General features: G+C 40.6%; 1 protein-coding gene across 1 annotated transcript in view; it reads right to left on the reverse strand.

Moving 5' to 3' along the window:
* Positions 1-7256: 7256 nt before the first annotated feature.
* LOC140227807 (uncharacterized) overlaps positions 7257-14957 on the reverse strand; it is a 67281-nt gene continuing 59580 nt past the window's right edge. The window contains exons 11-15 of the mRNA XM_072308203.1: positions 14768-14828; positions 13436-13575; positions 10674-12163; positions 9991-10161; positions 7257-9201 (exon numbers count right to left, since the gene is read on the reverse strand). Coding sequence (XP_072164304.1) covers positions 8708-9201; positions 9991-10161; positions 10674-12163; positions 13436-13575; positions 14768-14828 — 2356 coding nt within the window. The 3' untranslated portion in view covers positions 7257-8707. The remainder of the gene's footprint in view (positions 9202-9990; positions 10162-10673; positions 12164-13435; positions 13576-14767; positions 14829-14957) is intronic.

Below are 14957 nucleotides of genomic sequence, written 5' to 3' on the forward strand. Positions count from 1 at the left end.
GCACAACACTGTGTGTACTGGAGTATGTTATACCCCCCCCCCCATCCAATTAGTCCAGCATTCACCTCTGTGCAGTGACCACCTGTTCTAGGTATGTGACTACTGCACACTCTGCCACACATAATGTGTCAAAGACCTTGCATACAGTGGCCACCTGTCTGGTGTGGCCAGGGGCAACCTAATTAGATAAGGGTGCAATTTCAATTAGGAGACAAATTTTGCCTCCTGTGGGAAAGATTTTACTTTGTGAAGTGGCCGCATCTGCCAGGTTTAGCCAAATGTGTCAATGTACTTTTAATGTTTGTGATTCAATGCTATTCTCTCTGCCCTATTTTTTTTTTAGTTTATTATGCAACTCACATAATGCCAACCATCTTGGATGCCAGGAGTAAACTAAACTATAAACGAAACACAGTTCTTTGCACTTGTTAAATATCTCAGACAAGTGTCTCTGTGAATTGTAGACCTACTTCCTACAAATGCATTATATACAAGACATAATTGCAGTGGATATGCAGAAATTGCTTGTACATGTGTTGTTAGCTGGAATCTCCACCAATCTGTCCGCAGTGACCACCAATCCAGGAAGGCCACTTTTTTTTTTTTCTTTTTCTACTCAAGTTGCCACTATTATATGCAGGTTTGACTGCAGTATGGCAATCCTATTCACTAGATGTGCATGTACAGTATACTGTACTTGGATAACCATTTCTTTTTCTTTCTTTTTTTTTTCCTTTTTGATAAAGACTTTGTCAATGAAATAATGTCAAACTTTAAGTGGCAAATTTGTGACTTGTTCATGCTTTATTGTTTACAACACGCCTTCAATGTTGCTCTGTCTGGATGTGGTTCACTGTGTGTGGTGCTGTGGTGTTTTTGCGTGGTGTTGTATGTGACAGACATAATACAGTCATGCATATGGAGGAATGTTGCTGGCTGAAATGTGTATGCACAGAAACACACACACACACACACACACACACACACACACACACACACACACACACACACACACACACACACACACACCTTTTCTCTCTCTACGCAGACTTGTAAAATAAGCATCATTCTTATTTCAATAGGTCGAGTGAGATGCGTGAGACTAATCCGGTGTTTATAGTACATTGGGGTGGAAGAGAAAAAAAAAAATGATGTGTGGATTCAACCAAAATTTAAAAGGTTTATAACTTTTGAACAAATTATCCAATCTTCCTAAAACTTCACTACTGCAATGTGTGCTACTAATATTATGCATTCAGTGAGTCCATATGAATACTTGAGGTAAATTTCAATTCAATGTGTTCAAATCTGTGTATAATATTCCCTGAATGCCGAATTGCATGCTTAATATTATTGTAATTCATATGTTAAGGAAGAAAATATATTTCATTAAAGATAATAAAGAGTAACTGTTTGAGTCCAATTCTGAGATTGAAACTGTGATTTTAAGTACTATGGTACATCACTATTGAGCACATGATGCTTGGGGAGCAAAATAAATCATATCTGACCAGTAAAGTGTCCATTTAGCTATCACCTTCAGCATCGGTGGTCGCAAAATAACGGTTAGTTTTTGAACGAAGAAAATTGGTCTTGAGTGTGTGATTCACGAGAATTTCATTGCGCCATCTCGTAATACAGTGCATATGCATTGTGTGTTGCTGTATCTGGGGAATCTATATTTTCTGGATGTCACGACAACAAATGAAATAAAACAAAGAATCAAATATCATGCTACATGTATACTGCCATTCCACAGAGATTTCCTCTCGTCGGTCACCCATCGGAAGCTATTAAAGTTTATCGCTTCCAGGCACCCACAGAAATGCATCGAATCACAGTCCGATGGATCCGACTTGTGTCGGTCGACTATCGGGTCAGAGTCGGACATGTCGGGCGGTGATCCGATGAGGCAAGATTGTCCAATGACGATCACACATGACATGTCTGACACTCGCCCGATACTGAACCAACAAAGTGAGATTCATCAGACTGCGATCTGATACACTTCGGTGGGTGGCCTGAAGCAGCAATAATCTTTGCTTCCGATGACCGATGAGAAAAAATCTTTGTGGAATGGGGGTATTAGTGAACCAATCTATTGAAGGTCCTATTTACTTTTGGGAGCAGTGATTTAAAAGATTTTCAAGATATCACATTTGATGCATATATGTAGGTCAGTTGTATCAGAAAACATCCTACCATATAAGAATTTTTGCAATAGAACCTAAAATATAAGGAGATATCAATTTATAGATAATTTTTCTCAATAAACTGTAACTGTAGATGGTCTAGTCTGGAAACATTTTTATGATAACTATTGTTCATATTTTGTGTATTTAACAATACTTAACATTGATTATACAAATTCAAAATCTTACAGTTGGTTGTTTTTATCCCTAACTCACATTTTGGAACTATTTTGAAGCATTAATGCTGGGTTTTTATTTCATCTGCAAATGGTAAATTATGCCTTTAAATGTTGTAGGTACATAATGGACTCAAACCCACCTGCATCATCTGATCAAATGACCATCCCACGTACAAAAGTCCAAAGAGTTCACACAGTGGACACTGTTCTCTTCTCTAACCAATGGTCACTTGTGGTGTGACCAACATGTTTTATTAGAACATGTACCTGTATTACCAATACATCATAATATATACTTCTAATAAAAATTTATACCTTGCAAACAAGCGCCCACCGAAATCAATTACTTATGCAGAAAAGACAAAATGCAGAGCTTGTTGTTCTCATATACACACAAAATCAAAAATAATGTTGTTAAACTCTGCATGGTGTATATTTTCTACCACATATTTTGCAAATGAAATAGTAACATACCAACAGTGCTGAAGCAGCATGAAAAAAAAAAATTACATATATTTCTTTATATCACGTCTCAACATTTTCCACCTACAAAAACCTGTTTGTTGCTATGGCAAATGCAAAATGGAGGCAAACAACACACTATTTGCATAATCTTGAAGTCAAACTGCCATGTTCTTTCTACCTTTGGCTCTTTCACAAGGTACACATTAGTAATGATACCAACAGAGAATGGTGTTTGATAAAACTTGAAAGTGTCAAATACATGATCATCATAGCTGTAGGCTGGCCTTTCACCCTGCTTGTAACATTCAACTTCCCTAAACTTTCTACTTGCCACAACCGATAACCTCAGGGCGTTTTCTGCATTCATCAACTGTCTCACCACGCAAATGTGCCCCAACTTTTACATGCATATATACCAATGTACATGTGTACATGATATTCACTTCTGAAATCATATGCACACGTTACTTTGTATGTTACGACCTAGAAAAAAAGATGGGGCCTGTCATTACACATACAGTGTACACTGTTTTTCATCTTGCTTTTACTTAGCTAGGTGCATGGAACACCACTGTCCTGGCACTGAAAACATTGATGATTCGGGAGAGGATCTCACAGTATGTGACCTAAATACTCAAAACAGCTTCTGTTGAATGACTCAGAGAAATCAAGTGTTTTAGAAATAAACTCCATGAACAATACAAAATATATCAGGGCTGGGACTAGAGTGATGAAGAGGAGAAAAAAAAGGTTTGTTTTTGTTTTGTTTTTATTTTCAACTTGGAGAGGCTGAAGTTCTTTTAACATATCTTTGACTCTATCACATGTACGTGGGGAAAAAGAAGTCTGCACAATATTTGGCAGTGCAGATTAAAGGACAAACAGAGCTGACAAAAAAAAAAAAAAAAAAAAAAAAAACACTCACAGGCTATTGATACCAAGCACTGCGATAGAAAACATACAGAAGTCCTCATTCCTAACGGACAAAGCTCAAATACTTTGCCATTTCACATAATCAGAAATTTAAAAAAAAAAAAACACACACCAAGAAACAAAGGAAACTTCTTGACAATATCAAGTTGGGATAGGATGACATCAAATATTTATTGCAATAGGCCTATCTGTATATTTTGTGATATAAAAAGGAAATAAACCTTTTTTTTTTTTTGACAAACAAAACACACAGTTCTCGCCTCACAGCTGACACAGACCAAAAGAAAAGAGAAAATTGATGCAGGCTGGACTCTTAGGAATGTGTCTAAAATATATGTAGCTCAAACAGATTGCCGATAGAAAGATTTGAACAGATAAAGTGTGGGATGCATAATAAAGTCTGGCATAGCAGACTTGGTGATGTACACATTACACCCAACGCGCCCGCAATTACTCTGCCCCATGTATTTACACAGCTTGACCATACATGAAACATGCAAAAACTAAAACATGCCAAAGTTATTTTTCTTCCTCTCAGGGATGACAACTGGAAAATAAAAATTAAAAAAAAAAACAACAACAGCTGTACAATTAGCAACTTCTTTCTTTTGCACTGCTTGACTCTAATCCCTAATTTAGATGAAAATATATAATTGGGAAATTCTGTATTTTCTTTGTTTCAATGGTAATGATGATAGTGTAAACATTCATGCATCAATCATCGCTCACACAAAATCCTATAATGCACATGTCACTCCAACATCAAAATACTCTTCATTTAATGTCCTGTTGTCATACAATTTCTTCTCTTCTATTTGTAGTCCAAAACCAGTAGTACTGCATTCTGAAATTGTTGCACACTTGCAAAGGGGAATGCATTTGCAAATCAGAGTCCACTACAGATAGCCTTGTGCTGGGTAGGAAACTCGGCTTTGCAGAGCACTTTTACAACTGCTATTCTGACTTAGATCAATATCATGGTTGTCATGGCTACAGACGAGCAACCACCAATCACCTACAAGCAATTTGAATCATTCTGATTAAAACTGCAATTCAGTTTTGTGTGTGTGTGTGTGTTTTATGTCTTCCTGGAGGAGAGTTCAAGTGTATGTACAGCATATGGGTGGAAATGCAAGAGTGTGACATATGAAATATGCCATCTGAGGAATTTACACATTAATACCACTACATTCTCTTGTTAATTCCACAAATTAGAATGTAAACATGGTACATTGTGCATGGCTGCACGAACTGTGGAAAGTGATGCGTAATAAATGTGAGCAAATTCCGTGTAGCAAAGTGAAAAATAGGAATGAACCAGTTACAAACAATAGCAGCAAATATTACACTGCCATAATACAGGGCATGTTGAATTCTGTAGTGTTTAGCATTTCCCTGATTAAAGTTTGTACAATATCCTGCTCCACTAGTCCTGTTTAAAGGAAGTAAAACGTACATAAATGTAACTCATTGCAAATCCCATTTGCCATCAGTTTACAGAGGAGTTCAATACACCTGGAATTTATGCAAAAGTTCACCATACCGGTAAACTACACAAACAATGTAGTAAAAGATGTTGCGAGTCAAATATTTAACAAATCTAGTGAGATAAATTGTAAAATTCATTAGAATATGTACATTAGTTCTTTTGGAAAAAAAAAACCACACCAATAATTGACATGGCTCTCTTAGAGGTCAAAACATGATGTCAAAAAATGTATCCTAAAAAACCAAACTACATGTATGACAATGAATAGTGAAGTTTTTCCCATTTTTTTTTCAAGTTCATTGCATACAGTGTACGTGATTTTGTACATGCTTGACACCTCTCCTGTCCACAAATTTTGGAAGTCACTATTAAAATGCTAGCAAAAACCACTGATTTCTCCAGGTATCTGTGACAATGATAGACACTGCTGTTCTCTAGGTTCAGTTTTTCCTGATACAAGCTAGGAGGGTACAACCTGATGTAGGGGCTGTGGTGTTGTGGGGGGGGGGGGGGGCTATGGGCCAATTGTATTCCTCCCTTTTGACAGGAAGAATCTCCAGACTGAACCTTTGGAAAGTCATGGAAGATCCAGAAGTGTTTGTGTGTGTGTGTGTGGGGGGGGGGGGGGGGGAGGGAGGCTAGAGCCCCTGTAATGGATGCTAGAATTGGAAACAGAATATGTAATAGGAAAAGATGTAATCATGTACAGGCATGCGTGAGAAAATGACCCAGTTCCTGTGGGAAATCAAAGTAAAGCGCATTGAGCAACTCTCACAGTTTTTGACAAAAACTCACCAAAAATAAGTGTGTATGATGTATGTGTGAGGTAATTGTCATTCTCTTGTTCATTTTGTATAAATGACTGACAAAAGGAGTTACTGTAAGAAACAAGACACATTTTTCATTAATATTATCATTATCACACTACATTTGTGTGCTATAAATACTAAATCAGAGGCTAAAAATCAAATGGGGAGGGGTGAGTGAATAAAATTCATGGTAAAATCTATCAATGAATTAAATACAAAAGTCATTATTATTGCCATGACAATTCTGCACCATAGCAAATAAATATGCCGTTAAAGCTACACATTAGAGTTACCTACATGACATTGTGACAAGAAATGCTCAAATTTGTTATTCATGATGTACGCTTACTAGACATGTATTTTCACATTTTCACATCTTCAACAATTTTCTCCTATTCATACTGTCAAGGGACATAATACCTTGATGATTAAAGTTAGAATGTGTACTCATGGAAGAGTTGAGATTTGTACATCAAATGGATACATACATTACATCATACAAACACGGCTGTTACACGGCTGTACATAATACTCCCTGAAGGAGAGAATCGAAATATGACAGCTAGATTACGAGTCATCTCAAGAGCAAAACAGAGAATATATCCCCCATTATGTCTGGTAATACACTGAATGCGGAAAAGATCTCTCGATGCCAATTCAACATGAACGATAGGACTAAGCATTCTTGCCTTTGCTTTCTCAAACTTTAATAGTCTTTTCACAAGCCTGTAAGTTTGATCCCTCCTTCTGCTCAGACAGATTACCAACATAACCAACTGTGTATAAACCAATTGAATAAACAACCAAATGTATTATTCTACAAAGAATATGTTAACACTGTGCTGGATTAAGGCTAGAGACCTAATACAAATCTGGACTGGGTTTCTCAGATGTACCCACTGTCATGCTTCCACATGCTCCAAAAATCAAACAGAAGGAAATGAGAAGGAAATAAAAGAAAAACCCAAAAAGCAATAACTTTGGTATGATCATCTGTGAAAAACAGATAATGATCAAATTCTGGCCAAACGCGCTTGTACACATTTCTTTGACTACAGCAGGGCAACTCTTTGCATTTATCTGGTTTGCTGCTGGATCAGAAAAAAAAAAAAAAAATCTAGGGTGAAGTTCGAAATTATCTATGGAGGAGTAAAAGCTGAAAAATAAAGTCTAAAACATTTGTGAGCCTCTCCATTACTGCCCCCCTACCCTCATCTCATGCCCCTATTGACTTCTCCATCATCCCCTTGGCACTTGACATATCCATGACTTTGCAAAAACGTAAGCAATATTTCCTGAACAACATCCAGCTATTCCAGTTCAAGGCCGTTGACAACTGCACAAATCTTGGACAGAGTGGCAAAGACAAGGGTTTCATTAGGGTCCGAACATTTGCCGCTAGCAAAAGGAGCACATTTAAACATCATGTCAAATGAGCTGGTATCAAAACTCAAGTCAGACATTCTTCATCATCACTGACTCTGGATTTATCTGGATTTATCATCCATCAAAGTAGTGCTGTTTCAAATGTCCAAAGATGGAAGATTTGCTTTACTACACACAGTACTTATGACCGTATACGGCTCCAGAGCTCTAAGAGGATACAATAGCAATATTTCAGTATCTCAAACAATTGTACACTTTACACTACAAACAACACCAGCAAATCACATGTATAGGAACAACAATGAGAAAACTGAAGACTACATACTCGCAGATAAAACTTTCTTTTTTCTTTTGTGTGTGTGTTTATTAGTTGTTTTTCTTTTTTCTCCTCTCCAATGTAAAGCTATTTAAATCCTGGCACAATATCATTATCGTTAGTGGTGTCCATGAGCCTATGAAGAGATTAATATGCTTCATGTTAGAACCTTTTGTACGGAAACCAACCTTGCCTTTAACCTGTTGAGGACAAACTGGTTTTGCTATAACACACATTTCCTAGAGACACCTGCCCGAGTATTCTTGGGACTCGTCCTCTACAAGTTAGGAAAGCATTAGCCAAGCTCGTGTATAAAGTTTTTTTTTTCTTTCAAATTTCACTATATTGCAAAATCCTCTGAGTATCCACTTCATTTGTGACTGATGAGACAATTTAAGGGCAACACTGCATCACGACGCTGCTTTTCAAGCTGCATCAATACATCACAGCAGACACCATACATACACATTCACATGCCATCACGCTTCACAAGTGAAGAAAAGGCGAAGAAATTTTGCTCTGCCAGTTGCCCCAATACCTCCACAGACAACTGCTTTGGCTCTTCCGTCGCGCACCTTTCGTACAGTTACCAGCCTGAGATTCCTCGGGCATTATACACCCTTGAGAGGTTAAAGAGAGATTGAGAGATTAAACTTTTGAATGCTTTATACACACAGAAGCGTAACATTCTATATTATGATGCAGAGCAGAGTTGTGTCAGTGAACAAATTACATCGCGTGTTGATTAAAATGGCATTTATGCCAGACAGAGCGGCAGCCGCTGCAATTCATCTTTTTTACCTCATTGACACAAAGGAGTCAAGTGGTACGTCCACATCTCATGGTCACGACAAGAACACGGACAGCGCACACACACAAAAATTTTGACAGAGCACTTTCTTTCGTTGGCGGATGGAAGACGCAACACTGATTTCAGATCACATGGTACTATAGAACTTTCCTCGACTACTGCCCCCTTTGCTGGCTCCGCCCTTGCTTCCGAGCTTGTTGAGTGGATGCGAGGGTCCATGCAGTCGTTTACTCTGCGATGGATGTGCCGACGTCACACTGTCCTTGTCTGACTCGCTCTTCCGCGACACCTTTTTCACTTCCGTCGGAGCACGGAGCGATGAGTCGCCCTCAAGTTGGTTGGTAAAGAGTCTAACGTGATCCAGGTTCAGCTGCACTAAAGGTTCATCCCCTCCGGGCTGATGTGCATCTGAGCCTTGGGCCCCGGTCTCTGGTACAGGAGTTTCATGGTGTGTGGCCGCCTCCTTGGCAGGGTGCATCCATCGTGATGTTTGCTTGTCGCTGCCGTTTGTTGATCGTTGCTTTGCCACCTTCTCATTGGACATCTTGGCGATGGACGCGCAGCGTTTGAGCTCCAACTTCTTGACTCGATCAGAGACTTTCACAACTCCACCAGACTCTCCTAGAAAGATTGTTACAAATCATAGGATGAGATATACAATGTGGGAATGATACAATCTCTCTGAAACAGTCATTAATAGAGGCTTTGTAGCTAGTAAATTCAAGGTCCAGAGACTATGAAGCAGCATGGTTTGGGTCATATCACAATATCAAGGTGAAAATTTGCTCATATCAACACCACCTGGAGGCTCAACAAGCAAATCTACAGGAAATGATACGAACCCTACTGCATACGATGGATTCATCAACACAAATGAATAGCAGAGAATTTGTGGGGAGGAGAGTTCCTAATCACACTGCGCTTGCTTAAAATACACTATCTTGTGATGGATCACATGTGCAGACCTCCTAAGAATTTGTATTCTTTTCCTTGCCCATCAAACCAGTGCAACTGTTTGTCACAGGTGAACACTTATCACATATATATGAATATAGACTGAAGTAATACGGCACATATAATGAGTGTGTAATGAAGATGATGATTCACAACATGTGTATGGTGCTACATACATGTACTGTAAAACGAGGAATGTTCACGTGCATTTTAATTTCGCGAATTTTGCGAGCGCGAAGATTCGCAAAATTAAAATGCACGCGAAAGCTCTTGTCTACACTAAAGATTGAATGCCAGTGGCAGGCAGTTCGCGAAAATTTCATGACGCAAAAAAGGCCGTCGGCTCCAATTCGCGAAAAATTCATGCCGCGAATATATCGTGTTTTACAGTATCTCTTTAAAAAAACATTGAAAGGCACAGTTTCCCAATCAAGACAATGGCTTCAAGCACCCTACCTTGATCAGAATCCCCGGAGCCATCTGGATCTGGGCACACCTCTGCGTCCGCTGCAGGCGACGTAAGCTGGATCTTCTCCAGGTCTTTGATCTTCCTGACCTCGTCCGGCGTGAGCTTCTCGTCCTCACTGCCGATTCGGAAGGACGCCCTCTTGGTTGGACTCGTGGAGGCTGCGATGTGGAATGACCGATGTGGTTGTGGATGTGGTTTGACCGATATGGGACGACAAAAGCAAAGAAAGTCAGTGTTACAAGACGTCTTTGCCGTGCATAGATAACATACACAATGTAGAGACACCTCCAGACTGCCAACAGCAATGTCATTCGAGGTCAATGAGATTTGTATTGTTGGATAAAGGTATTTCAGACATCTGATTTCTTTATTCTGCTTGGTTGCATACATTTTGAAATTGTACTTTTAAGGTGTCAGAAGCAGTGATTCAAGTGAAAAATTTGATGTCTTCAAGATTAAAATTTCAGATATAGGCTGCTTAGCAAACTTTCACGAACTACCCTAATTACACTCTCACAGCACAAATACCACATTATCGTCCAAGAAGTTTCATCAAATTATCTTGTCATGTTATTACAATGAGTCTTGAATTTATTTTGCTTCATGTACTCTCTACTTGGATATTAGTAATGATGAATAATGTATATCAGAGATCTTGTTGTGAGCTTACCCATATCCATCTTTTCCTCGAACTCCATCGTGTGGCGTCGCACATCCCCAACTTTCCATGTGCTTCCCTCGTCAGGGTACGCAACCTCAAGGACTTCCCCGGTAGCAGCATCTGCATCCTGCCCATCTCCCGTCTGGCATTCATCGGTGTGCACAGCATCTGCAGTCTCCTTCTCTTCGCAAGATTCTTGCTCTTCCTCCGGTTTTTCCTGGGCATCCTGTCTGCCAGCAGCTGCTTCCACTTTTGTCTGCTGTTGCTGCTGCTGCCCTGTCTTTTGCTCAAATTCTCTCTTGTGGCGGCTGACGATCCCCATGGAGAGCTGTATCTCTTCGCCTGATGTTGTGTACAAAGTTGCCGTGTCGGTGATGTCGCCTGGACTCGCCTCGCCCGTGTCCATAGCAGCACTTTCTTCCCCTCTGTCTTCTAAATTGCAACTTTCCCCGTTCACACGCTGGACAGAATGTCCGTTGCTCGTTTCTTGGTGCCCTTCAATTCCTGTCCTATCCTCTGAGGTGCTGAGAAGGATTTGACAAGAGTCCACTGTCTCTTTCTCGTTGCGCCCTGTCTCTTTGGATGAGGCCAGCTCATCCTTTTGGGACACATCATCTGTTGACTCTCCCTTCTCCTCCTCCTTTGCCTCACTTTCATCTTCACCCTTGGCATCCTCTCCAAACTTCGTGGGCGCAGCTGACGTAGGACTCCCCTCCCTCATCTTGCCTTCAATCTCCTCCTTCTGTCGTTGTACAGTGCCAGGGTTCCAGGGGATGGCCTCCCTCTGGTACGCCCCAATCATCGAGTCCTCCATCCCTTCATCACCATCCCCTCCCTCGCTCTCGCTCCTTGAGGGTTCCATCGCGCCCATCACGCTGCTCTCAATCTCAGTGACTTTGGATCTCACGCTGATCTTCTGGTACTTCTCCGCTGACCCTTCCTCCGAGCCATCGAATGAGAGTTCGTTTGCACTGTTGTTGTTTGTGTTCAGGACAACATCCTCTGAGCCGGAGCCTTCGCCATTGCCTGTTTCATCCTCTGCTGACAGTACTGTTGACGGTGTCCCTGAAGTGGGTTCTTCTGATCGCTTGGCGAGGGTAAGGAAAGGCACTTCACCAGGGGCCAGAGTTCCCTCTTTTTGCTGCTTCACAATGGAACTTGGTCTCGTGGTCAGTACTGGAATCCTGATTTCGCTACACTCATCATCCCCCTCATTCTCCTTGTCGTCATCATCATTGCCACCGGTGGTAAACCCTCCTGCACCAAGATGGGTAGGGTCTGGCCCGATGGTGAAAGAGGCTCCACTGGCGGCACCTTCTGGCGAGTCCAGGGTCTGCTTACTGTCCCTGGTACACCACGACTTGTTCCTGACGAGGCCGCGGCCAGCGTCATCAGGAGTGGATGGTTCTGAGGGCTTATCTTGAGCGAGGTTCTCGGCCGACCCACTGCGGCTCAGGGAGCTGTCGGACTTGCTACGGAACATCTTGTGCCTATTGCGGCTGCAAAGAGAATACAACACCAATTCTGAAATCTTGAACTAGTGACACTACCCTGCACACCTACCCATGCATGGTAACACCCATCCCCAATTGTGTGATATCAAATGAATGTTAAGGCTAAGTTCTGTCAAAAATATTATATTAAATGTGAATGTAACTGAAGTAAAGAGGATACGTGGCATAATAGCACTACGAGCACAATACTACTTGCAGCGTATGTGAGCACAAAATAGTCGGACACAAACTGGGACGGCATGATGAATAGAGACAGGAGATGGCAGTACCACTCTGTTTGATCTCTTCAGCACTGTTGTTAGGGATAGGCAATGATCTTAGGACGACAGAGGAAATGGATGGAGTAGCATTCACAGTCAATTACCAGCAATTATACAAATGCACAGAACAGACTTGTTCATGAATGCAAAGAAATCTCCTAGAGGTGTAATCTCATCATGAATGTTGCATTGTTGGGCATTGTCAACAATGCAAGTGTTTTCTTGTTCCTGACTCTTCTGTATGTGTGCCATGATTGGTTTAAAGGTAGGGAATCCCATTTGCATGCCTTAAATGAAGAGTTGTATAATACAGTGGTATGTTGAAGAGAGTATCATTTTAGAAACTCCCATAAAGTATTGAAAGTGGAAGGTAACATTTAGTACATTCTTATTGACCGTTAGATTTTGAATTGAATTTTTTCGGGGCTCACCGTAAATTCCAGTACATTGCTAGGCTACCTTTGCAGACCCATGTACTGCATGTGTGTCCATCATGTATATTTTGTGAAGAAAGTTCATCAAAACTTACAAACATTTCTATATACATTCTTGCCACACACTCTATATGTTATTACATCAGCTCTTATACTTTTAGATTTGTGTTTATAGATAAAAAAAAAAAATACAGAAGACTGCAACAAAAAGGCTTAAGTGTGGCTGACACACAGAACTACTGAGTAGTTGAGTTTTGTGCATTATTCAAATTGTAGATAACTGTTGACTTCCAAATTTCTCAGCAGTGGCCTAAACAAGTCCCCTGAGGTTCATATTTAATGTTTTGCTGCATTTTGGGAGGTCGGTAAAAGGTATCCCCTACCTTTAATACAACATCTACCCAGAGTACCATCTTTACTATTAGCCCTTGCACTTCCAGAGGAGCATGACTCCATCATAACCCTAGTGATGCCAAGTTTACCATTCTTTACACCCTTGGGGCTAGACAACGACGACGACACTGGTTCCTCCACTGACGACTTGGGACCGAGCACTCACTCACCTGGCCAACAGGATGCCCTCGTAGATCTGGAGCTGCTTCATGAAGGACTTGTTCGGTCTGATGATGGGACGTCGCTCGTCAACGTACCGCAGCGCCTCCTCCAGCGTCATCTCGTACTCCTTCATGGCGTAGGCGATGACCTGACAGTGTGATGGTTGCAGGGGGGAGAGGGTTAAGAGCAGCATATGTTAAAAGGTAAAACACAGCTCTCTGAAGGGTTCAAAATTCATCTTTCACCATTTGGAATTTGCTTGCAGTACATCACAAGGATCTCCCAAGAACTCATCTGGTTGATGTGATATGCCAGGAGGCAATGAGCTGTTCTGGAGTACAGTCCGGCCTCAATTATACAGAAATTGATTAACCAGATCTCTCGGTTATCCGGACGCTGACTGGCTGATATTTTTTTAATGTTTTCATGTATTTTTAGTGCCAAATCTCACTCAAAACAAACACATGTTCAACAATTCTCGTGCAAATACACAGCGGGACATATTCCACTCATTGCAGCAGACTGTAACTTAATCCCGCTACATGCTTGTAGTTGAAAGATTAGTATAATGATCACTTGTTTATAGACCAGGGAGTGAAATAGACCCACAGAAATGGACATTAAACAATCAACATTTTGCTTTCACGGCAGAGATTATCGAGTTATAGTTACTGCCAGAATTTGAGACACTTTTATCAGCACTTTTTCTTCTTTACAGACAGCTGCTAGGTCATCAAGAGAGCGATATATACTGTCACTTGTTAAAAGCCTGCTGCTGTATTTGAGCATAAATGTATCTCTCTTATCCAGCCAAATTGCTTATCCCAGACACCCGCAAGTCCTGACGTGGCTGATTAAGGTTGAACTGTATTTTGAGATCAAAAGTGTGAAGTATTTTAGATCGAAGCACCCAACCTTTATTCTTGGAGCACCTTCCCATTCAGCAGTGGTTAGGTACAATGTTATGTGATTATCGACCATGCCCTAGCAGTAGCATTTCTAAACAAGCTGGATGCCACTCACTCTCATGCGGACGAAAGATGGATACTGCTTTGACCCCAATTTGAAATTATTTATAAAGTATTACATAGCAACCACAACTGGATATGTTCTCAGATTGGAATATCATCGGCATACCTTTTTAACTTATATTTTGCTATTTTGTCATTGCCAAACTGAAATTGTAATCACCAAATTATTTCACATATTTTCACTTTCCCCCACAGTACAGGATGAAGGATCATGATAGCTGCACCAGCAGACAGTGTCTGATATTTAAGTAGCACTTTATATGACTGAATAGAATACTGATAGTCAATGTCTTAACCTGCAACACTTACCGTTGAGGCTGACCTGCTGATGCCCATCTTGCAATGTACAAGTGCTTTGGATCCCGCCTCTCTGTTGTTCATGGAGGAAAACAAAACAAAACAAAAATGTGATGAAATATGATGTGACCTTTTGTTTCTTACTGTGGTCATTACCCTCCTTGAACATCCTTGGCAGCTTTCTCATGATATTCTCCAAATA

Source organism: Diadema setosum, chromosome 4, assembly GCF_964275005.1.
Source record: "Diadema setosum chromosome 4, eeDiaSeto1, whole genome shotgun sequence".
Taxonomy (NCBI): Eukaryota; Metazoa; Echinodermata; class Echinoidea; order Diadematoida; family Diadematidae; genus Diadema; species Diadema setosum.